This window comes from Halyomorpha halys, unplaced genomic scaffold, assembly GCF_000696795.3.
Source record: "Halyomorpha halys isolate HHAL.00 unplaced genomic scaffold, Hhal_1.1 Scaffold262.1, whole genome shotgun sequence".
In the NCBI taxonomy this organism is placed as follows: domain Eukaryota; kingdom Metazoa; phylum Arthropoda; class Insecta; order Hemiptera; family Pentatomidae; genus Halyomorpha; species Halyomorpha halys.
In genome coordinates, this window is record NW_027109480.1 from 829079 (window position 1) to 853266 (window position 24188).

The 24188-nt window shown below is 29.8% G+C and overlaps 1 protein-coding gene and 1 long non-coding RNA gene across 2 annotated transcripts in view; one reads left to right on the forward strand and one right to left on the reverse strand.

The window, feature by feature from the left end:
* Positions 1 to 24188, forward strand: part of pnt (pointed) — an 83468-nt gene that overhangs the window by 856 nt on the left and 58424 nt on the right. The window contains exons 2-3 of the mRNA XM_067047665.1: positions 13724 to 13840; positions 14848 to 15048. Of these exons, the coding sequence (XP_066903766.1) occupies positions 13724 to 13840; positions 14848 to 15048 (318 nt within the window). The remainder of the gene's footprint in view (positions 1 to 13723; positions 13841 to 14847; positions 15049 to 24188) is intronic.
* Positions 19977 to 23869, reverse strand: LOC136795827 (uncharacterized). Its single transcript, XR_010843517.1, has 2 exons — positions 23344 to 23869; positions 19977 to 20216 (listed from the first exon to the last, which is right to left on the reverse strand). It is a non-coding gene; the product is annotated as an uncharacterized lncRNA (long non-coding RNA).

Here is a 24188-nt window from a genome sequence, read left to right on the forward strand (position 1 = left end):
AAGAATTAAAAAAAAATAAATAAAAAAAAACTCTCTTAAAATATATACAAAACAAAAGAATAAACAAAATGAACATAATCAAACTATCTGTATGAAAAATAAATAAATAAAATAACATAATGATAAAATAATATAGTCTCTAGTCACATTTACACTCGATACAAATTAACTAAAAAATAAAATTTAATATTAATTTAAATTAGACATGTGTTTTAATCCTGGTATATGAAATATTCTGGATTCGTATTAGTTGAAATTTCATGTTAAATTTTATAAAAATTGATAATTTTAAATTTGAATTTGAAAAAAAAGTAGTTACAATATAATGGGACACTGCCATTATGTGAGACATTTTTTTGCCAGGGGCTAGAAGGCACATCCCATAGCAAAGTAACGTTCACGTGAGGCTGCTGAAGTCTGTACCATCCCTAAGCGGACATACGAGGAGTAATCATGATGTGTTAAATGTAAAAAGTTTTAACATGCTAAATGTTTTAAGTATAGGAACACCTAGCGCATTTTCTGGGCAATCGAAACCTTCCAGAAGTTCATTATTCGTATCCCTTACTTTATTAGAGTTTAAAAACGTCCAAAATGGAGACAAAATGACTAACGAGCAACTAATGAATCAAAACGACAGCAGACAAAATGGTGTAGAGTTCAGCTGGTCAGTTGCGTGACGTCATTCTCCATTTAGCGGACCTATTAACAGACTATCAACCATGTTAAATGTTATATCGTTTTAACATACTAAAAGAATGAACACACTTTGACGTGTTAAACTAAACAATACGAATCACGAATCAATTCGGTCAAAAGTAAGACATTTGTTTTCTTAGTGTTAGAATGTTTAAAGAAATGTTTTTCAACAACTTTTTCTAAGAAGCTCCTCAATTACATTTTTATTCACGCTTCACTGCTCGTGTGGACTATTTGAATCTTGTGTTAAATTGGAGGACCAAAATAACTTCCAATAAATCAACTACACCCTCCCCCCTCGTCGTAAACATCATTCCCTCCTATATTATTTTATACAATCTCTATATAAATAGATTCGATACCTATAATTCCACTCACATCTCCCAAAAATATCTTTTATGCGAGACTATATTTGGCATCTTGGAATAATTGTAGTAATAGTTCTCGATATCTCATTTTAAACAATCACTCTAGTTTACAATACCTGATATTCCAAAACTTAAAAATAATATCTACGACCCCATGGCCTTTCCACAGTCCTACAATCCATTTGAACTGCAAACGTTATTCAGTGATATGTTTTTTTTTTTTTACTTTGTTAATTTAGATAATATTCTCGCATTTATAACAATTAAAAGAACTAGGCTTCTTGTGCACAACTGCTTTAAAAGGACGAGATGGGGAAACCTCCGTACGATTTTAGGGTTTAATGGATTTACAAATTATCGGATCGAGGAAACTTTTTGTCTCCTGCCTAGTTATTTCTGACATTCGGGGGATAGGAGGGGGGGGAGAGAGAGAGAGAGAGAGAGAGAGAGAGAGAGAGAGAGAGAGAGAGAGAGAGAGAGAGAGATTCGTTTACCGGTAACCACCCTATTCTAATCCGTGGGACCGCCACGTAATAAATGTCGACCCCCCAGGCCTTATAAGGTATAAGCTTAACTCCCTTGGCTATAAACGGACCTAGATCAAACAAACCATAGAGCATATTGGCTAACATCGCATTATAAAGATGTTTCTTAAAGTTTACAGAGACGAATATTAAGTCCTGTAAGTCCCCACAGTGCACAAGCGCTTAAAAACACAACATGACTACATTTTTAAAATTTGTCCGTCGTTCGGTGTAGCTGTGTATTGGAAGACAATCTACTTAGTGTCAAAAGGATGTATATCTACAATTTTTTTATTTTAAGTTTCAGAGAATCGTATCTAATATAATAAAAATATTAGCTACTGACACAGAAGGGTAGCAGGAGACATCTTTGCAATGCGAATAAATTCGTGTTTAAGACTTCGATTTATAGCTACGAACTTGAAAAAAAATCGATTTTTAAAATTATGTAGATTAAAAAATTGATATTATTTATGGATTCCCGAATTTATTGTACATGAATTCGGATAGTGGGATTCTTATAACCAAAGTTCAACTCATTCGAAGAATACTAAATAAACAAGTAAGAACATCCAAATTTCTCTAATCGATATGGTTGGAATTGTTAGTGATCTGTCAAATGGTCGACTTCACTTCTGGAGCCGCTCGCAGATTGGTGCAATTGGTCCCGCAGCTAATTGCTTCGTTTGGAAACGAATCTACTACACTGCAACCACCAAGTTACAACAGAGGTGTAACCTCTTAAGCCAGGGCAGAGTTAAACGTCCATGTTTGAGGAGTGCTATTAAGATCATGGAGGATTTTAAATAGTTCCTTGAATATTGTAATTATTGTGGTTCGATTTATAATTAATGATTAAATTAAAGCAATGTGCAATCAAAATATTTATTATTCAGATTTATTATCTCATACAGTTTTCTGATTAATTTTTTTTATTTATGCATATGGAAGCCTACGCTGTCCAGCGCCATATTTATCTGTGTTAGAAAATTTTAAAAAACTTTATTTTAACACTTTTCCACAATTTTTGTGCATTTATTTATTAAAATTTGCTACGGTATGATACAGATATTTAGAGAAACCACCCATTGGTAGCACTCTAATCTACATTAGAAGGTCTCGTGGCCATCTTCTTTTCGCTGGCCTTGGAGGATTGTCAGGAATGGAAGTTAGAAACTAGTGGGTTTGAGTGGTTTGGGAATTCATAATGGAAGGATATCTGTTTCGTGCTAGATTAAACAAAATTAAGATCAAACAACAAATTGAATTACTAATATTACTTTTGGTCTTGCAAATTATCAATAATAAATCATAAACTTTTAATTTTGTTTTTCATATTTCAGAATGTCGTCATATATTGGTATATATGGGAGCGGGTGGATCAATGGTAAGGCACTGTACTACTAACTCCAAGGAGTTAGTAGGGGTTCGTACCCAGCTGTGGGAGATAAATATTTTCTGTTTTACGGTAGCCGTCCGTGAGTCTGCCCTGTGGGTCCGGGACCTCTTTGTAGCCCACCCAACCTAATAAAGGGTTCCCTTAATTGTTCGAAATCATGCGGTGGAGAATGATTCTGACCAAATCACCTCCTTGGATACCCGTTGGTAAGGTGAAGTTACAGTTACTTTCCTTACAAAGTACTGCATCCCTGACCTTCACGAATTGTTGTGATACAGATTTAATTTGTCTAATGTATAATCTGATTCATTATATGATCTAACTTACCCACGGTAGGAGAGATTCCAACTCCACCAACGCATACTTACTTTAGAAGTATTTACTTCCAGCGCAATTGATATTGCGACTAAAATGTGCTGTCTGATTCGCCTAATTTTTCACGAAAATGACTACTATTTATTTTATTCTTCAACTGTCAAGAATTTTTTTATGTGTGAACTATATTTAGGTATACGAGGTGCTTCTTGTTTTTAATAAAGCGCTCTCACACTATCCTACCGCAGTTTCAACAACTCACCAAAACGTTAAGCTTAAATGACTACTCCCATTTTTGAACTTATATTTTTTTTCGCACGTTCCTTATACAGTTATCTTTCTTGTTATTTTTGGAGGAAGTTTATGAAGAGAAGTGTGTGAGAATGGTTGAGGTCGGATGCGATGTGTCAAATAGGGATTGGTAATTAAGAAGCAGTCACTGTTTGGACATGGTAATGAGCGAGAGGGGAGCGGATGTTGAAACCACTTGCTGGTGCCACGCTGACTAATCTTGAACAGCCTCAATAAATGCAATCACTTGGAAGGTAAATAGAAAAAAAAATATTCAACCTCGTTAACTATCGTTACATTTCCATCGAATCGAACCCGATCCATTGAGAACAAGAGCTGTGCACATCCTGTGCTAAGAAGCTACCGAATCAACTTATTTATGAATACATTGTCGTTTAGTAGATTCTTGATAGTTAATCCTGTGTATAAATAACTATAGAAGCGCTTAGATTATGATTAATCATTTTCAAAGAACTTGGATCGGTTCAAAGAAGAATTTTCGGACTGTTTACTTTTTGTTTTGGCATCCTCTCCCTTTTCCGCTCATAATTCATTTCACACTACTCTATTTGATTTTTTTTTTTTTTTTGTCAAAGGTTTATTCAACTGTTCCATCCAACTATTCTGTAATTTATTTTCTTGTTGAATACAAGAACTCCTACCCCTAGCTGGGGAACCAGATATCTTCGGTTAAGCGGAAGAGCTCTGTTCTGGGTTGTATTAAAGAAAAAAATCCAATACCAGTTTAACTCATATACCTATAAGGTGAAAATTAAAATTCCATTAAAAGCGTAATATATAGGTGATAGCTATAAATATATCGAGGGCTTAGAGACACATGAACATAACTATATTTTTTTTAATTTTTAGAAAACCTACTTGAAATCTTTGGAAATCTACTATCTTAAACTTGAAATAAAAAACTTGTGTACAAACCTCCTTCTGATATAAAGTAGGTTTCTTCCAATATGTAGGTACTAGGAATACTGGAAATAATTTTTAAAATGATGACATGTCAAGTTTTATTAGATGGATATGTGCATCAATATATGATGATGTCAAGTTTTTTTTGGACCAATTTAATATAAAAAATACATTTACAATCAATTCTATTTTGATTTATGTTATTTTTTTTTTGTTATTTTTATATTATTTATGAGATTTTATATTAATTTTTTTTAAAAAACTTAAATATTTTACATTTTATTCTTTCTATTAAATATGTATGTTTTACCTACTCTTTGAGGGGAAAAAAAAATTGAAAATAAAAAATGAATCAACCCCTCACTCTCCTTATCAATTATGCCTAATTATTAAAGAATTTTTATTCGATGCATATTCATAGGTGTACCTAGAGGGGGGGGCAGGAGGGGGCAGCTGTCTTTTTTATCGATGTTACTTTATTTTTTTAAGCATATTTTTTCCTATCTTCTTCTCACACGAAGTTATATTACCTTTTTCTGTATTCATTTTTTTTTCTCAACCTTATCTTCGCTTTTCTCTTATGAGAGAGTGGAACTTATCCCTCCCTTCTACAATGATCCGCAACACACGTCCAATCCGCATATGTAATGTACATTATATAGAACAATAAATAGAAATATATAAAGTAGCCTCAGCAGTAGAACAATTAAAAAACATATAAATAAGTTAAAACAAGAAAAAACACAAATAACTAAAGAAGCTTGGAAAAAAAAAATGTATTTGTTTTAGAGATTGGTGTGGGATTTACTGTCTCTGATTGCTACTGAATCGTCGACATTTTTTTACTTCTTAGTTACTTTCTAGTATTTGAGGTTATTAAGGCACTTTGTTTTAGCAACTTCAAATTATGCTCTAACAGTAGTCATTTCTTTTTTCTTTTTCCTCTTTCTTTATTTAAGTAATATTTTTACTTTTAAAGCCAAAAAATATTTGGTCAGTGGTCATATACAATTGGCTGGCACTGTCATTCAGTTTCATATTGCATTCGATGAACTGTCCACTAATTCTAGAAGTTACTGATGTATTTAATTGTTTATTTTATTTTTTTTGTGTACAATGATACTGGGCAAATACTCGATCGCTGAATGAGATAAGAAGAAAAGACTAAGAAGGCCGATCTTGACCGAGACGATACGCGGGCAAGGACCTGGTCTACCTTGCGCAGTGCGACTCGCAGGTGGCCGCCACAGCTGTCAGAGGCACATGCTACTCCACTCCGACCGTTACGATCCGTTTTACCATTTTCTTCAAATTGACTCCCGCCTTCTTCGAGGATACCTTTCGATGCCATCTGGTCCCCGGAGCTCCTTTGAAAACTTTATTGAAACTTCTTGGTCTATTTTCGATTCCTGCTATTTTCAGATTCGGTTCGTCCCCGCGACAGAAGTGTGACGGCCTTATATGTTTGCCCCTGTTTGAGGGAACCTGGTTCTTTTTATAAAACCTCAAAATCTGTACGTGAATATGTATATTAATATGGCCTATAAATGCCAGTTAATTTACTAAATTTTGGTAACTCGTAGAGTTGGAGATAGGTTGAGTCTTTTTGAGTTGTTAAATCAACAAATTTGCAACTGAATAACTATGCAACAAAATACACTTAAGTCTTGTTATTCATCTCACAATTTAGATCACTGCATTTTTTGCAATTTTTTATTATTATCGTAGAATGAAATTTCGTGGAGAGAACAATACAAATACAATCTTTTTTGGTAGTTTTGTATGCAATTCGGACGTATTACTATTTGAAAATATCTCATTTTGATAGAGTTGGTTTCAAAATTAAAATGAATAATTTCTAAAAAAAAAATAATAATAATAAAGAGAGAAAATAATAAAAATGAAACTCTAAATAGCATCAAATTTGAAAGTAAGCATTCAAAAATTATAGATGACACTGATCAACACGAATTTAAATTTAGCTATTAGATATAAAATTTTAATTAATCCTACGTAACTAATTTAAAAAAAAAAATGGTTTTATCATATGAATTGTGCTTCTGTTGAAACTAGAACGATATTTATATTATATTAAAAGTAAAAAATATTTGTTTTAACGGACGTAATTGAGTCAATGGAAAAATAATCTAAACAAGTTTTCTCTAAGAATTTGTTAATGGATTAAATTATTATAGTTCGTACTATTTATATATGATGAGTTTTTTTCTTGTTTAAAAGTATTTTTTCTAATAATTTTCAGCTGTAAAAAATATTATACCTAAAAATGAAATGATATAATGAATCCAGTCTGTTTTTCAAGTATAATGACAAACTATTTTGGATTAGCTACATTTTAAAAAATAATAATTATAAAAAAGATTAAAATTTGTAACAGTCATATTGTATATGACGATGTTCAATCTATAGGGGGTAAAAATCGATTTTTCAACATTCTCCAATACATTTATACGTTTTATATTAAAAATTGTTAATAAAAATTATTGATAATTAGTCAATCGACGTTTTTTTGTTGATGAGAGATAAGTGAGTACCTGACCCTCCAGTGGGTTAGTGGTCGTTAGCGAGTTGGTCGAGGGCCTGTTAAGCGATTCAATTGGTTAACAATCCTCCCCTCCTCCAGCCTCCTCAGGGACAGATTTAGACCAACTTTTCGGAAAATCTGGGTGCGAAATATCCTATAAGAATTTTTTTTACTGTTAATAGTTCTCGATTAAAACCTCGTTTTCGGGCGACTTGCCCCGTGGGAGTCAGTAATAACAGCGTTCAGATTCATTTAGTTCTACGTGGGAACTCCTACAGGCTTGAGATAGTACTCGTCTTTTTTTCTTTAAAAATTTTCCTTCGCCTCATTACTTCTAAGAAAACCTTCTCGTATTGTGCTGAGCCCCACCAATCCTTAGTAATTTCGTTCGAGTGCCGCCTTATCGTGCCCGTATCCTGTTTCTGACAATGACTTCGAGTGTATTTAAAGATACAGAAAATGATTTGATCGAATGTTGAAGGGTTATTGTTTATTATTTTCTTCAAGAACTTAAAAAAAAAAAAAATTGCCTAGATGAAAATCTTATAGAATTTTTTAACCTTTCTTTAAAATGCATAAAACAATCATATTTATTGTATTATTGTCCAAACATTTTCCGCCTCTCTAAGTCTTTTTTTTTTATCCCACCTTGTTTATATTAGAGACGGCTGCCCCATGAACACCTCTAATCTGGTCACGTGTGTGATGTTGGTATTAAGTGATTGTTAGTGTCTAAGTCCCGATCGTTGTTAAACCAAATCGCTAGTCATCTTAAGTTGTCTTGGTAACACGTTATCCGCCAACTGTAAACACTAGCAAAAGTTTCAACACCTTCATAGCTTCACATTCATAGTGAAACCCCACTAAATCAGCTCTCCTGTTTAACCTGCGGTAAAAATTAAATAAATGAAAAAATTGTAAAAAAAAATATTTTTTTCTATATTCATATATTTCATTATATGAATACTATATTAATTAAAACAAACAAAATAACTGACTTTGAGAAAGATGTATCTAAACACTATTTTTTTTATTATTTCAAATTGTTCTAATAAATTTAAGTTAATCATATATTAATATACCTATCACATATTTATTAAGTTTTGTAGTACAAATTAATTTTGAGCATAGAGTTTTATCTTTTATACACGTCGATGATGTCTCGGTCCCTACCAGAACAGATAAGCAGGGTTCTAAGGTAATTTGATTATTTATATGTATTATGTATCATTTTATATATAAATTTTACTTATATCTAGTTTGAATTATTTCGTCAAAGTAAATACCGTCAATCGAACGGCCAGAACGAAACAATATAAGAATTATTGGGCTGAATAAGAATATTGGACCTAAAAACTTATTATTTTTATTCTGAATCAAAAATACATTTTAAAAAAATATATCCCGTAAATAGAAAATAATTATTGGTCTTAATTATATAACAGTTTCAAATTTTTATGATTTACTTATAATGAAAGTTAAAAAAAAAGAAGAAAAGATTAAACTACATTAGATTTGGCACTCTCCTTCAATAATATGTTAAACAATTTATTTTTTCGTGCTTTAGTTAAGTTTTTTAAAAAAAATTAGTTTCGTACTTTTTAATTATCCTTAATTAAAAATATTTAGCTTTAATAATTTTTGTTTTTTCAAATTACTTTATGTTCTTTTTTTTCTATTCATGCTTATTACATTAGTAAAACTTTTATATTTTAAACATTATTAATTTTTATTTTCTGAAATATTTATTTTATTTTTTATGTTTAGATACAGTATATGCTCGAATCATATTCCATTCGCAGAATTAGGTTGATTTGAGATAATAAAATGAGTTAACCATAGTCATTTTAAAATAAAATGCGTAATTTTTAATTATTAACATTGTGCTTTTTAATTTAAAAAATATGAGAAATGTGATTTTAAATGATCGCGTTTGTTTAAATAATAAAAATATTTACTCACTTCTAAACATTGCTAGATCAAAATTCTAAACACTTGAGCTTACATCCTACACGATTCTACGAAAAACCTTTGAATAATTGATTGCTGTTGGACGCATCGTTTGATAAATTAAGAATATAATAACTTAAAAAAAATTAATGCATTCCAAAAATTTAAATTTCGGATAATGAGTATTATTAGCCGAATATCTGTTGATTATTTATACAACCAATATTCGCTAATTATTCATTTCTTAATCCCATGAAGAAATTCCCCTGGGTTATGAACCTTTACATTTTCATAGCATTTGCAAGGTGTTGACTACTTTTCTTCAGTTTTAAATATGGAAATTTCAACCTAATTTATGGCATACGATTGTCCCACGAGGTTGAATAGTCTGATCTGAAAAAGAAACATTAAGAATTTACAATTGTATACATAATTAACGTAATCTATTTCATTAATGTTTTAATAAAAGTGTTTTAATTATAAAAATAATGACGAATTGTTAAGAAATTTATTTTTTCATTACGCCAACATTTCCTTATGTAATTATGTCATTTGTTAATTAATATATACTTAACATAAATAATAGACTAAATTAATTTACAATGTAACACAATACCTCGATGACTCTTATCTATATATTTTTTATTTTGTATTATATGTGTGTATATATATATATATATATATATATATACATAACTTTATTCTTCTTTTTTTTCCTCTATTAAGTAATCATTTCCCTATGTTCTTGAAAAACAGCTTGGTAAATTTCATACATTAGAATTAAATAAATATTTAACATTAATCTATTTTTATACCAATTTCTTATTGAAAATATTAAGATATGCTATAAAAATTACTGTTTTGGTCAATTTTACAACTTACTTAAACAGTTAGTTTTATATATTTAATAAAATGTTTAAATAACATATTTAATTGTTCTGGGGAGGCATGAATGATGGAATATAGTATACAACAGTAAACAATTATTTATTAGTAAATGAGTAAATCACTGGAAAAAATTAATATGAATGTAAGAACTAATATTATAATACCCAATTTAGAGATACAAGATAGGTTTTAAAAATTTATATATGACTCGATATCTCATTAGGGCTTAATTTTGTAATAATAAATTTTCATTTATAATGTTCATAAGCTGTGAAAAGTGAAGTACAGGTGGCTATTTTTTTCATCTGCATCCTGGCATAACAATATGTTACGTGTCTGCAAACAATACATTAAATAATTCGTCCTTCAGAACCGGTTAAAAAAAAAAAGACTCGGGCGAAACAGTGCTATCCCGAGAATATTAAAAGTAATTCCAAATTTATTTATAATTTGGTATATATAAACACTTATTCATATGTACATTAAAATTTTAATACAATAAAATACCCCCAGATAGTCTCTTATTTTCTATTTTACGTTCCGTGTATTACGAAAAAAGTTTAACCGGAAAAAAAAAGTTGAAAAATTAAATGATACTTTTATAAAACCAGTGTAATTATTAAGTATGTAAGTAAATCTTTTCAACTTTTATTCCTCACGCTAAATCTATTTTTAAAATTAAAAATACTTTAGTAATAAATAGATTGTGATTTTTTTATTTGATTTGTGATGTATATTTATTTAAAACCGAAATTTATATAGCTGTAGGGAGGCCTTTTCAAACAGATCTAAAATTTTTTTTTATAATTTCAAAACTTTATTTTTTGACAAATATTACAATCTAATACAACGTTGCTGGTAGCAATAAGTAATAGTGATAACTGATCACATTCATACTAAAATTAAAAATATATATATAAAAAATAAAATAAGAATAAAAATAAATGAAAAAAATAACATTAAAATAGATAAAATTTCTCTCTAAATATATAAAGAAAAAAAATTAACATAATCACACTATGTACATGAAGAGAAAAAAAAAAAATAAATAAAATAAAAAATTATCACTTATAGCTCTCAAATTAAAGTTAGACGGAAACCATATTCATATAAATCTTTACAGTTTAAATATCAGTTTCTGGTTTATTAAAAAGAATTTATTTATTGGCAAACAAGGGGATATCTGCTTAGGTTCTGTTTCCCTATGCTGTATGTATACGTCGAACCCATTTTCACTTTTATATTTGTTAAGATAATATTGTCTATTCGTTTCTCGTTTTCATTGTTCTTTTTATATATCCATTAAAAATAAAATATTCTACAGCACACTGTGAAGGCTATAGAGTTCAGGATGCGATAAGAAAGGACTATTACTTGATCAATAATTATATTTAGAGGTGTATTTTCTCCGTTTATTACTTGATATTTTAAAGAAAGGAAGGTTCTGGTATCAATTCTACAGGTAGAATGACATATTCACTGGACCATCCCAACAGGGCATATATGCATTTATAAACAATGCCTCAGTTTTTATTCAGTGTAATACTTCCTATTATCGGTAACTAACGAGTTGTAGATGATTAGTTTTTAGAAAAAATAATATATCTTGTATTTTTATACTGCAATATTTCTAAAAAAACTGCACCTTAGATTATTGTTTTCTTTTTTTTCTAAGTATTTTTGGTCACTCTTCCTCTGGAAACTTTCTATAAATTAGTGAGTGTATTGTGGATACAGGGAGTACAGAAAGTCCTCAGCTAAGAAAATGGAGGTGAAAGCAGTGAAGCGTTAAACCGTGGGAGATCCCCCTCCATCCACACCACACCCTTCCATGACTGTGTCAGGTACCCATTTTATCAAATATAAAGATGATCTTCTGAAGAGTTTGCATATTCTGAATACACATGCTCTCCCCCTTGGCAACAGTCTGATTGGATGAGTATGTTATCTTTCTGAGAAACACATCTTCCAGAAACAGGCGATTATGAACGATATCAAACATAAGCTAGTTTATGTGTTCTGTGCTTATTAAAGCTCCACAGTCAACTTACCACATCCAAAGCTTCTCTAATGAAGACCGCAGGAGTATTGCTCCAGCAACTATTAGGGGGGTATCTAAAATTTCCCAACTTACCAAAGGTCTGAAAAGTACTCCCATAAATTTGTTTTTTCCTGAACGATTTTGGAAAACTGATCTCTCTAAACACCGTTCATAAGTTAATTTGTGTTTTATAATAACCTTTTTGAATTCTGTTTTACCACAATTTTTTGGTAGTGTTTTTTTTTTCTTCGCAGTTTAAATTAGAATCTAAAATTAGTTTTGGAAATTTCGTTAACGGTTCGTTCCTATATATTTTACAGACGTTTTGTAATCTTAGTTACCATTTACTGATGTCAATAAAAACATCTAGTTCCTCCATGTTTTGGAGATTTAATCATCATTTCTCACGCCTACTTTATTAACCTGAATGCACAAATGTATGCTCGTACAATATGTTTAAACATCGATACTGCACGGTACTGTATTATCGATTAATGTTTATATGTCAAATACTGTGGAAATCATTGGGAGTAAACTCTTGCCAATATTTGTGGACCGATCCAAGACTTTTCATATTTTTTAATTACACAGGTTTCTTATTTCTTCAGGAATTTTTTGGTGAAAATCCCTTACACAATCCAAGATGTTTTAATTCAATTTGTTGAACTAATATTAGTCCACTTTGTGATTGGATTACTCTGAAACTCAAAACATTGTAAAGTCAAATTTGTTTGTATATTTTGAGTTTTTATATGGGGTGAAACTAAAAACTAAAACCTAAAAAAATACCGGATACCAATCCTTCCATGATAAACTTCCAAACCACTTGAACCCTCTTGTTTCTGACCTGGCTTCTCCTTCATTACCTGACAATCCTCCTAAGCGTCTGAAAAGAAAATGCCCTCAAGTTCTCCTCTAAAAATGTTATTGGAGTTCTATGAATGGGTAGATTATCCACAAGACTGTATCATGCCATTGTATAACTAACATCAAATTTACTAGTTGTATATATTTTAAATACAATTGTAAATATCAATAAATAACTTTAGGAAGTCACAGAAATCCCATATGCTTCAAGTGACCTTATTGTTGTTATTAATTCTTATCGAAGTTCTGATGATGCATATTTGTTGAAATGGAATCACCACAGAACCCATCCCACCGACTTTTGACCATGATAGTGCCACAGGAAAATTCATATTTTCAAAGTACTTCAGTTTCCATTGAAGAATCACGTGGATATTACTGCCTCTTTGAGTTTTGTGTAGATGATTCAAGAATTATGTCACATCCTGTAATGTGATTTTTTACTTGACCTTAACTTATTTGTAATAGCTATATTGTGACTAAAAAAAAGAGATAATTATCAGCATTCTTCTCTTCAAGATTGTTGAGCATCGAAATGTTATGAGTTTATCATTCGTCTTGTAAGAAATCTTGAAATTTTCATGCTTTTTTCCGAATATTATATACTTACTTCAAAAAAGACTATTCAACACCTAACTGTAAGATTATGTTGGAATATCCTTATGATATCGCTGCTATATCGTGTATCTCTATTTCTCCATGGCTGTTGGCTGATAAAGACTTCCGTCGCTATCACTGACTCATTGACGGAGGGGATCATGCGAGTTGGTTCTCCGTTATTCATTGTTTTAATATAATTAAAAACAAATCTGAACTCGGCCGCGTTTCATTTATATTATTTACCGGTATTTAATAATTATTTCATCGCGATGAATTTTTATATTTTTTCTAATGATGTCCTTCTTTATTTTTCAGATATGCCAGCACAAGTTCCTCCCTTAACTCCTGGTACGAACAAAAAAATGACTGAAGCGTTGAAAGCGTCCTTTGCTTCTTGGGAGAAAGAACAAATCAAGTTGAACATTGTGAAAGGTAGGTTTCCTATTTCCTCATATTTCTACTATTTTACTGCGGATATTTCGGTTTAGCGCTATGATCTTAATATTGTTGACAGATCTCATGATCTAATTCTCTATTGTTTTGCTGTAGTCCTTTGTACATTGACGTGCAGAGATGTGGTTACACAGCTGTCGTCTATTTCCCCCACTGCTCAAATATGGCTAAGGGTTAAAGATGGTTGCTCTGCAAACAATAGGCATCTTGTCTGTGTCATTTCTTCAAAATTCTTCGCGTTTACTAATTAAACATTTAGAACATAATTATTGAATAACAATTTTTTTTATTTTTTAATGAGAGATTAAGTGACAGCTATACAGAAACTCAAAATTTCGTAATTGTTTAAAACTTCAAATATCTTTTTGACATATATCAAGCAAGCAATGGTGCTCATAAGCTGAATTTCGTCGTAATATTTTCGAATTATCAGTAATTTTATTATGACATGTATTAAATATACATCACAACATATCGATTAAATTAAATCGAAATAATTAATACATATGGCTCATATATTCTTAATTTTAAAAAGTTTCATTGAAAGAAATAAACAGTAATTATCTCCTTATAATACATGTGGTTGATTAACCAAAGGGAAAATTAACAATTTCACGCGTCTGATTGATTGGAATGTTGAAGAAAAAAATATTCCTTTGAGAATCGAAAGTTTGTAGTTAGAGGATACGAAATTACTACACATGGCCGTAGTACTACACAGTAGCCGAGTCGTTGAAGGAGGATAACACCAAATATATATTTAAGCGAAACAGCATCGTTATTAAAAATCATACTAATTTTCGATAACTAAACTTTCCTTACTTTTTGTGGAATGAGATAATCTTTACGACTTCGATTTTCGAGAAAGGATGTTTGGCATCCAAATCCTTTCCTCGATCTTTCAAAATTGATCATTAATTAAAATATTCAATTAAAGTTATACGATAACATTTAATGTACAAATGTCGGTTTATTTTCTTCTGCAGATCCAAGGGAATGGAATGAGACGGCGGTTGAGCATTGGTTGTCCTGGGCGATCAGGGAGTTCTCTCTGGAAGGCGTGAAGCTTCAGCAGTTCTGCATGCGAGGGAAAGACATTTGCGCTATGGGGAAAGAGGCCTTCCTTGCCAGAGCACCCCCATTTATGGGCGACATCCTCTGGGAACACCTCGAAATATTACAGAAAGGTAAGTGGAAGATCTCTATATTTTTTTCACGGTAGATAATAGGGGTATTTATGATCTTTAGTTTAACATGTTAAAGTGTGTTAAATGGAAAAAGTTATGTTAAATAGAAAAATATTTCCTTCTTTCACCATGTTAAAACGATATGACATATAACACGGTTGAGAGTCTGTTAATAGGTCTGCTAAATGGAGAGTGACAGCATCATGCAACAGACCCGTTTGTGTTTTGATTGTCTTAGTATTATTTTTGACGTTTTTAAACAAGACAATCAGTAGCAAAACTTTCACATTTCACTCACTCTAGGCATGTTATAATAAATTCCTGTAATCCAAACTTAGAAGTAAACAATAACAAGAAGTTTTGGAAGGAAAGGTTATAAAACAGGTTGCTCAAAAAATCCGCTCGGAGCATGCATTTAACATAACTTTAAATAGGGCTGCTCACAATCCTATACTTATAGCATTTAACATGGTAAAACATTTTAAATGTTAAATGTAACACTATATCATGAATACCCCTAATGTGTCAATAGTGTTAGTAATAGACACTGTTCTTTGATTTATTATTGCAGTCTTGGCACTTAGTAAATTTACCTAAAATTATTCAAATTTCAAACAAGTTCATTCAGAAAAACCTCATCAATTTTTAACTGCAAAAGAAAGATCTAAAATATTCGTACGTATTTGTTTATCACTATCTACACAAACCATATAGCATATCTTAACCATTCTTGAAATTTCTCCCTCTAACTAGTTTGAATAACTTTTAAGTATATTCTAATTCATTATCCATTTTCTAATTACTGCAATAAAATAAGGGCAAAGAGCTATTTAGATATTTTCTTTTAGCAGAAGGTCGAAGATGCCAGTCGCCAAATGACCGCCGGACACTTCGGTATTCAAGGAACGCTCGTGGACAGAATGCGTCTGGTACTTCGGCATTCAGAAGTCATATTGTGCTCTTTGCGTTGGGTATAAATAGATTTATTGCAATGTATCTCTCGATTCAATCAATTAATTGTTTATTTGAACGTTAATCTTTTTTTTATGGTGTAATGTTTCTATCGTTAACCCCTCCCATGTCCAAGGTCTGTGTCAACGTAAATAAGTGCTAATTCAAATTATTATATGATTTATTTTGTTTTTTATATTCATATTTTTACCCCCTTGTCGAAAATACTGAACATAAATAATATTTAGAAGTACTAATCTCTACGAATAATGCCGTTGATAATGTCTTCTGAATATTATATTTTGGTTTCGATACGAAATCATTAATTTTTTTGTTTATGATGAACTACTTTTAAGAGGTACGATACTCAGTTGAACCACAAAAATTTATAGCTCTCGTATTAGAGCCTTGATCATGAATATCGTACATACAAAGTTCTTTAGAAAAACTTCTATGCTGTCCTTATAACCAAATAATTTATATACATTTCATAACATAATCGACAAATAGTGGTAACAACAAAAACGGGTGATAACTTTTGAAGGTATTGTTGATTTTCTAGCCGTACCCAGTCTCTTCTAGTACACCTGACTTTGAAATTCTCCAATGGGATAGTCAACTTTTTTTTTACGGATTCTGATAGTACATCACATTTTGAAGGCGAATCCATATGGAGTTCTTTTTCTATTAAGGGCGTGTCCTTAAAGCGTAAATCGGCTAAACACGTGCCGATGAAGAAAAATTAACAAAGTTTGTAGTTTTGAGAATTCGATTTCGAGTAAGAATCTGATCAAGGTTTCATCATAATGAAATCATTTTTGTCCCCTCGGCCGGTAATAGAAACCCAAATTTGTCTATACATTTGTTCCGCGCAATTTTTGATGGTTTGCACATAAAGCAAATCATCAAAAATTATTTTCGATCTTTGGAGATGTTGGATAAAAAATCTGATATACTATCAGAACCTGTAAAAAAAAAAAAAAATACTTCATTGCGTCGGGAAAACTGAATATAGATGTGCTAGATAAAAACTGGAAGGTTAGAAAAGATAGTAGAGGTTAGGTAGTGAACATTTTTATTTGGCTTGGACTCAGACATTAACGAATATTCAACCTTACTCGTTGGGTGAGTTCTTAGTACGTTGAGCCGAATATATTCCTGTACATATTGTTCTCCAGTATGGAATACACGAATTGCTATCCCTTTGGGGTGTCACCCCTCAGCGCCTAGGCTTCACCCATGGTTTTCACTTCGTCAACATAGGGTTCATCCCTAGGGTGAGGGTCCAACACTTGGTATCATCTTACAATGTAAGGCCATTGGTCGATTTGTTTCTTTCGTCTACAATATGGCTGTTTTGTTTATGCTAACCGGATTTTTTCCTTAAAATCACGAAAATTTTGTGTAGTTAGTAGATTAATTTATTTTGAATAGTTTAAAATTAAGTTCAATCGTTATTGAATATAATTTTATAAATAGCGTCAACAATTGCAGTTTCCATTAACAAAAAGAAAAATCGAGAATTTGAATTAATATTTTTTTGGTGACCTATGTCTGTAAATCTCATTTCTGAGTGTAAGAGAAAAAATAAATTTATAGGACTTCTGAATAAGTTATATTTCAAGTTTTGTTTTCCATTGTATCAAAATTATATGGTATAATTGTCTGTTTTTTCCTTACTTCATTTTCATTACCTTCTGTTTTAAAACTTCAGCTAGCCAAATAAAGCCTGGCGAATTTTGATTTCACCAAATTAATGTAGTGAACTGCTTTACGGTTATGCAGTTTGATGTATTAATAATCGTTTTCCAAATTGATTATGTCTATGGTTACTACTCAGTACCTACGAGTAGCAGGAACTATTTATAGCTTTATGTTATAAAAGCTGTTAGTTCGGTCTGCTTGTTCTTGAATGCTTTCAAACCAGAAAAGCTTCATATTTCGGTAGATTTTATTATTGCTCAGTCTTCCCGGGACCACGAAGACGTAGTTAATAATTGGTTCAATTGTTTTCACGAATAGCCGTTATGAACCAAAAACAGGCTACTATTCTGCAGTTATTTTTTAATTTAATTATATTAATTTTATCCCCTTCCTATAAATGACAATGTTCTATTTTTATAAGAACATATTTATTTATTCATTGTTTTAATTGACTTATATTGATTTTATCCCCTTCCTATAAATAACTATGTTCTATTTTTATAAGAAAACATTTATTTCTTCACTTTTAAAGGATATTAGTACCATTATTCCTTTTTTTTTGGTTTTTCAAGTATTTTTCAGATTATTTTATTTCTTTTTATCGTAAATTAAATAGAGTTTATGTCAGCTTTAGGGATGTTCACAAACGGTAATTTATTTCTATATCCAGAATTATAACTAAATTGACTAATTCATTTTGTAACTTTTAGTTTCCTTTTTTAATCGCTAAATATTCTTTCCTAGTGAACCGTAGATTGTTACTGATAAATTGTGGTCATATCTTATTTTTTGAGGCCTGGTTAACTTCCTTTTACTGGTGCTTATCAGGTCACTTTTGACCAAGGAAATTAATTATTTTATTCTACAATCATTTTATAATAATAATAAACAGTCTTTATCATTTTATATAAATATAGATAAAAATGTAGATTTTTTTGCAATGAAAATATAAGAATAATTAGTTATTTTTTAGGTGACCATACGTTGTCTAGATTTTCGGTTTATCACACAATCAAAATGTTATGATCGTCATAATTCAAATTTTTTGTTGTTTTTTTACACATTCTCGTGTTTTCATTGTCAAACAATTTAAATAAAGGATATATTATATATACATATGTTTTAAAAATAATAATTGAAATATATATTGTGCACAATTGTTTATTTAACCTTACAAATTTAAATTACAGAGTTGATAATTTAAGGAAATATTTCATTTGAAAAAGGTTTTTGAATTTCATTTAATGATTTCACTGGGGCTATAGGTATTGCTATACAATTGGAAAATGAAAATCTAAAAATATTTTAAGTTACCTGAACATTATAATAGCATTAATTATATTTTTATTTTTAACATGTACCTTAAATCTTGAAATTAAATTCTAAAGTATATCGTTGGTTTCTCTGTGATTCCTCGTTCGTAAAATTTCCTAACTTTTCTGGAAAATCTAAAAGCTTTTAAAAATTTATATTTTCCATAGTTTTTGTTTTTATTTTTATATTTAAGCCTATAAATATTTATTTTACATGCCAAATTTATACAATTAATATACTAAAACGCATTTAAAAAGATACTATTATCAGTTCACATAAATCATAGTAACTACATTATATTTTTTTTATCTTAAATTCGGATTTAGAAGTAGAATTAAATGTCCTGTATAATTTTTATTTTTCAATTTTAAGTCACGCTCTCCACTTTTAAAAATTTTTTTAAAAACAACTGTCTCCAGCGTTGAAAATAAACAAATATTTTATTACGAAATGATCTTACTTTACTCGAACTTCAGGTTTATTTATTTTGCGAAGTTTGTTTATTTTAATTGCAAGTATTTAAATACTTATATGTCTGTTACTGTCGTGTCACTTGGTTGATTTTCTGGTCTGTTAAAAGTATACTTGTCGGTTCTTTTGAGAGTAAAACCTTTTATTAAGTGAAATCGGATGGAGCAGTGAAAAAAATAATTGATAAAATATAGAACCTTCTTGCAGTATATCTCACTAAAAGCAGTTTTTTTGATATAAATTTTTTTTTCTCATCATTTAGACCCTCTAGAAATTTAAAGTTTTTTTCAGGTCATTATGATGTAATAACTTTAAAATTTATTTTTAACACATGCAGACCGACGACATATCGTATTTCCTAGACAATCGAAACCTTCTCCATTTTCCCTTCAATTGTACACAGTCCAGATATAAATTAATCCATAAAAAATATATATCATTTCTCTCAATAATAACTTTTCAAATCTTTTCGACGTACTCATCAGACATTTCTTTTTTTTTTTTTTTTTTGTAATTTATATTAAGTGCTAATTTCAACTAGAGTTGAATTAATGAAAATAGAATACTTATTTTTTTCTAAATGCACATTATGTATTGTTCTGGTTATAATTTGTTATATAGATGAGTGCAATTTCATAAATAGATCATAATATTCTTCTTGCTTTTCCTCTCTACAATTCTTCAGATAAACAATTTTTGGTAACATCCTCTTCACATAAGTCCTGAGTCTGAAAAAAATGAATTCGTGAAAGATATTTTGGAAGATACCTTGAACACTTAGCTTTTTAGGTCTTAATGAAAATAAATAATTTATCGCTGTTGGTACAGAAATTTCAATTCTTAGGTTTTGCATGATCAATCTCGAAATCGATTAATTTAGGATTTATTTTTATTAATCTCAAGAAGTGAAGATATAGTATTTACTTATTACTAATGATAATTATATTCAATCATATTTGAATTGGAGAATTGATGAACGGAGATTCGTGGGAATTCAATATTAGAGCTAAATGTGATTGTGGATCGCCTAATAAGGATGCACCTAAAATTTAAATTCTTGAAAATAAATAAACTTTGTTCAACTCGTAACTTTTTATTAATAAGGTTCTTCATCACATTTTGACAAATTCATGTAGATATATTAATCCTAAACATCGTAACAATATAAAATAATTTTCCATAATTAATTAATTAAAAGCAAGCGTATTAATTACATTTCTAAATAAATTATTAGCTAAATATGCAAATTGTATAAGGGTAGAACACAGTAATGTTGGTAACCATTGATGTGTGTGCGTGTATATCGTTAAGCAATATTTTTTTTTTATCTATTTATGCAAAAATATGCACAATGTAATTTCCGCCAGTGTCACTAAGTTTACACATTGTGATAATAATTTCTTAAACTATAATAAAATGTATTCATAAATGTTTACCTGAACATTGTTTAATTTGTAGTGAAAATTCCTTGGTTAAACTAATTAAAATTAAAAATTTATATAATTAAACAAAAACACAATAATAACCCGTTATTTTCTTTATATTTCAACTACATCAAACAATTAGTAGTAATTAGGTTCATTAACTAATTTAAAAAAATACTTCAAACCGTAGGCAACAATTAAAATATTCCAACTCGGTTGTTTTGTATGCACGTAAACTTAAAGAAGAAATTAAAACTTTTTTTTATTATTAGACAAAAATAATAACTAATAAATTTCAATCCTTTTCTTATACTTGCGAAATACTTTATAAAAACTATAACTTGGCCCCTATTGTTTTGTATGATAGATAGCCATGAAACATAGTATTGCCTATTCTTTAACAAATTCATTGCTTATATTTCAAAATATTACATTTTTCAGCGACCAAAATCTGAAGTTTTTATTTTTTTAACGATACGATACAATTTGGTTATTTATAAATGTATGCTTGTAATTTAGGAACCAATAAACATTATTTGCTTTTTGAATAATAATTAGAAAATAATGAATAAAACTTTCAATCACAATTATCTTCAGTCAGCTAAAGAAAATTGACTTTTTTAATCAACCACTAACAACATCGATTTTAGTGGCTTAAAATCTTTAATTCATTAAGATAAACGAGATCTGCTTCGAAATTAAGTTTTAGTTTAGTTTGTTTTTGAAAACGCTTTCCACAACATATGAATTGTTAATATCAAAAAAAATTATAATACGTACAATGGAGTAGTTTTTTTTTAAATTTGTCTTTTTGTTTTAATATTATAATTATTGAATCAATTAATCTTAGATTTACACTTAGAGGAGCTGCATACAATTTAAACATATTTTCTAGTCTCTAGATTTCTTTTTTAATATAACTAAATATCTAGTTTATAAAACAATCACATAATTTATTAATTATACATGGTATTAACTAATATTGTTTATTGTTTTTCTATTGTCTTTATCAAGTTTTTTTCTTGCATTACTAACGTGGCCCTTATTGTTTTAACTTTTCAATTGTTTCCTCAATTAAATAATATTTAATTTATCATAATATTATTTTTATCGACTTCATAGTTTTCATAATTAATGACCTTAGTTATCTTAAATTATTTAAATAGTCTTAAATAATAGTGTAAATGTGATTAGTCCTTTTATTATATTGCTATATTGGTTCAAAGTTTTACTCATTTTACTTTATTCTTATTTCTTCTTGTACATAGTTTGATCATTTTAATTATCTTTCTGTTTATATACATACAGAGATTTTATTTGTTTATATAAATTTTTATATTATTTTTATTTATTTATTTTTTTAGTTTTCTTATGAATGTTGATCATTTATCATTATTACTTATTGTCCAAGCTTGTGGAAAATTTAAATATATATTTTTATAATAAAATATTTTTTTTTACCTTTGAAAAAAAAAGTAATCTTAAAGGGCAGATGTATGCGTGAAACGTATAAATTGTTTATTTCCTAGGAAGAAGTGGCTTTGTTAGGGACTACAGTTGAACTTTTCCCATTAAATGCCACATTTGTTCTGAAAATCGAAATACAAAGATATACTAAAATTCTGACCTTTATAAAGTTTAAAGTGTATATGAATACTTGGTTTAGTTATGGGCTAGAGGATACTACCTTATTCCTCTTGTATCCAATCCTAGAATACTTAGTCTACGGAAAAAATTTTCAGATTAGAATCCAGCATGAAACATGCATGAAGAAGTTTGTCGGGGGGTGCGGTCAGCAAAGAACAACATAAATAAACAAAACCATATTTATTTATTTTATGCCGACGTTTCGACCTGAGTTTCAGGTCTTCATCAGGGGTTGTGTCTTAGAGGAGGGAAATATTAGTACTGATATGAAACATGAAATATGCATAATTGTTCATATTTCCTTAATAAAGATTCACCATACAGTTTGCGATCTTTTCCCAGATGGTATCCATTGACCTCAAACCCATCAGTCCGAGAGGTCCACCAAGAGGTAGTTTTCGGTTATTATTAATCCAATAATATGGATTAATAAAGTTTAATGATTAAGTAATAAGAAAAGATTGTTATTTATTATTCATATTGTTTTCTTCCAAAATATCGCTAAGATTTAATTATTGAGTTTACAAAAATAATTAACATTTTATTGAAAACAAAATTACACTGATAATTGGCTATATGGTGGTAATATATAATCTATTAAGTTATTGACCGGTTTCTCTTCATTAAATACCGATGCTCACCAAACATCAAGTAGCAGAACTGATTTAGGCGATAATCTAGTTAAAAATGATATTCCATGAATGTATTGTTTTAAAAATAAACCTAAGAACGACACGCTCCTGTTCTTTATCACTTACCTCAAAAAAAATAAGTTAGTACAAACCTCTAAGTTCATGTTCAGTTCCCTTTCACTTTTTATTCCATATTCTTATACGCTTAATTTTTACGAAGTTCTTGCATGTGGACAGGCTCCATTAAATTTCCATATCCATGAACTGTAACTTACTGACCATCACTGACAGATTTTTCTGTCAGTTAGTGAGTAAAGAGCAGCAACGTCCGCTTTGACGCGATTGGACGCTGGACGTGGTGGGGAGCGTTTCGGCGCAGACCAGACCATCCTCACCACAGCATCGGATCTCATTATGTCTGACTTTTTCTCTTATAAAATCGACGGTAAGCCAACAATTTTATTAATTTTCAATACATAAACAGAATTTTATATTTTTAACCAGTGTGTGCGCACTTATCAAAATCTCATTCCGCAAAAGTTGCGGAAAAATTAAATTGACTCATAAAAAACGATACTCCGAAATACTAATACAACTCGTTAGTATACAATTATAATTTATTGTAATTGATGCTTTCAATTCCAACGAATCGATGCAAGACGGAGTGACTGCAGAACGTAGTCCTTAATTACCGACAGGTGCACGCCTGCTCCTCTAAGCAAGAACCATCCTTCCATAACGTTAATTATACCTGTATCAAGCGGTCCTTTCAACGTAAATTCGTCTAATATTTCTTATATAATTTACTCGATGTTGAAATACAATATTTTTTTTTTAAAGCAAGAAATTATCAATATTAAAATTTAATTAAGAGGCACTGTTATGTAAACATGATGAAACTAGTACATAGCAGTAAAGTTTTCAGTTTGAAATTTTAGGCATCAGTAACTCAGATAGATATTCCGATACCCAGCAGGTAACCATTGTCAAACTAAAG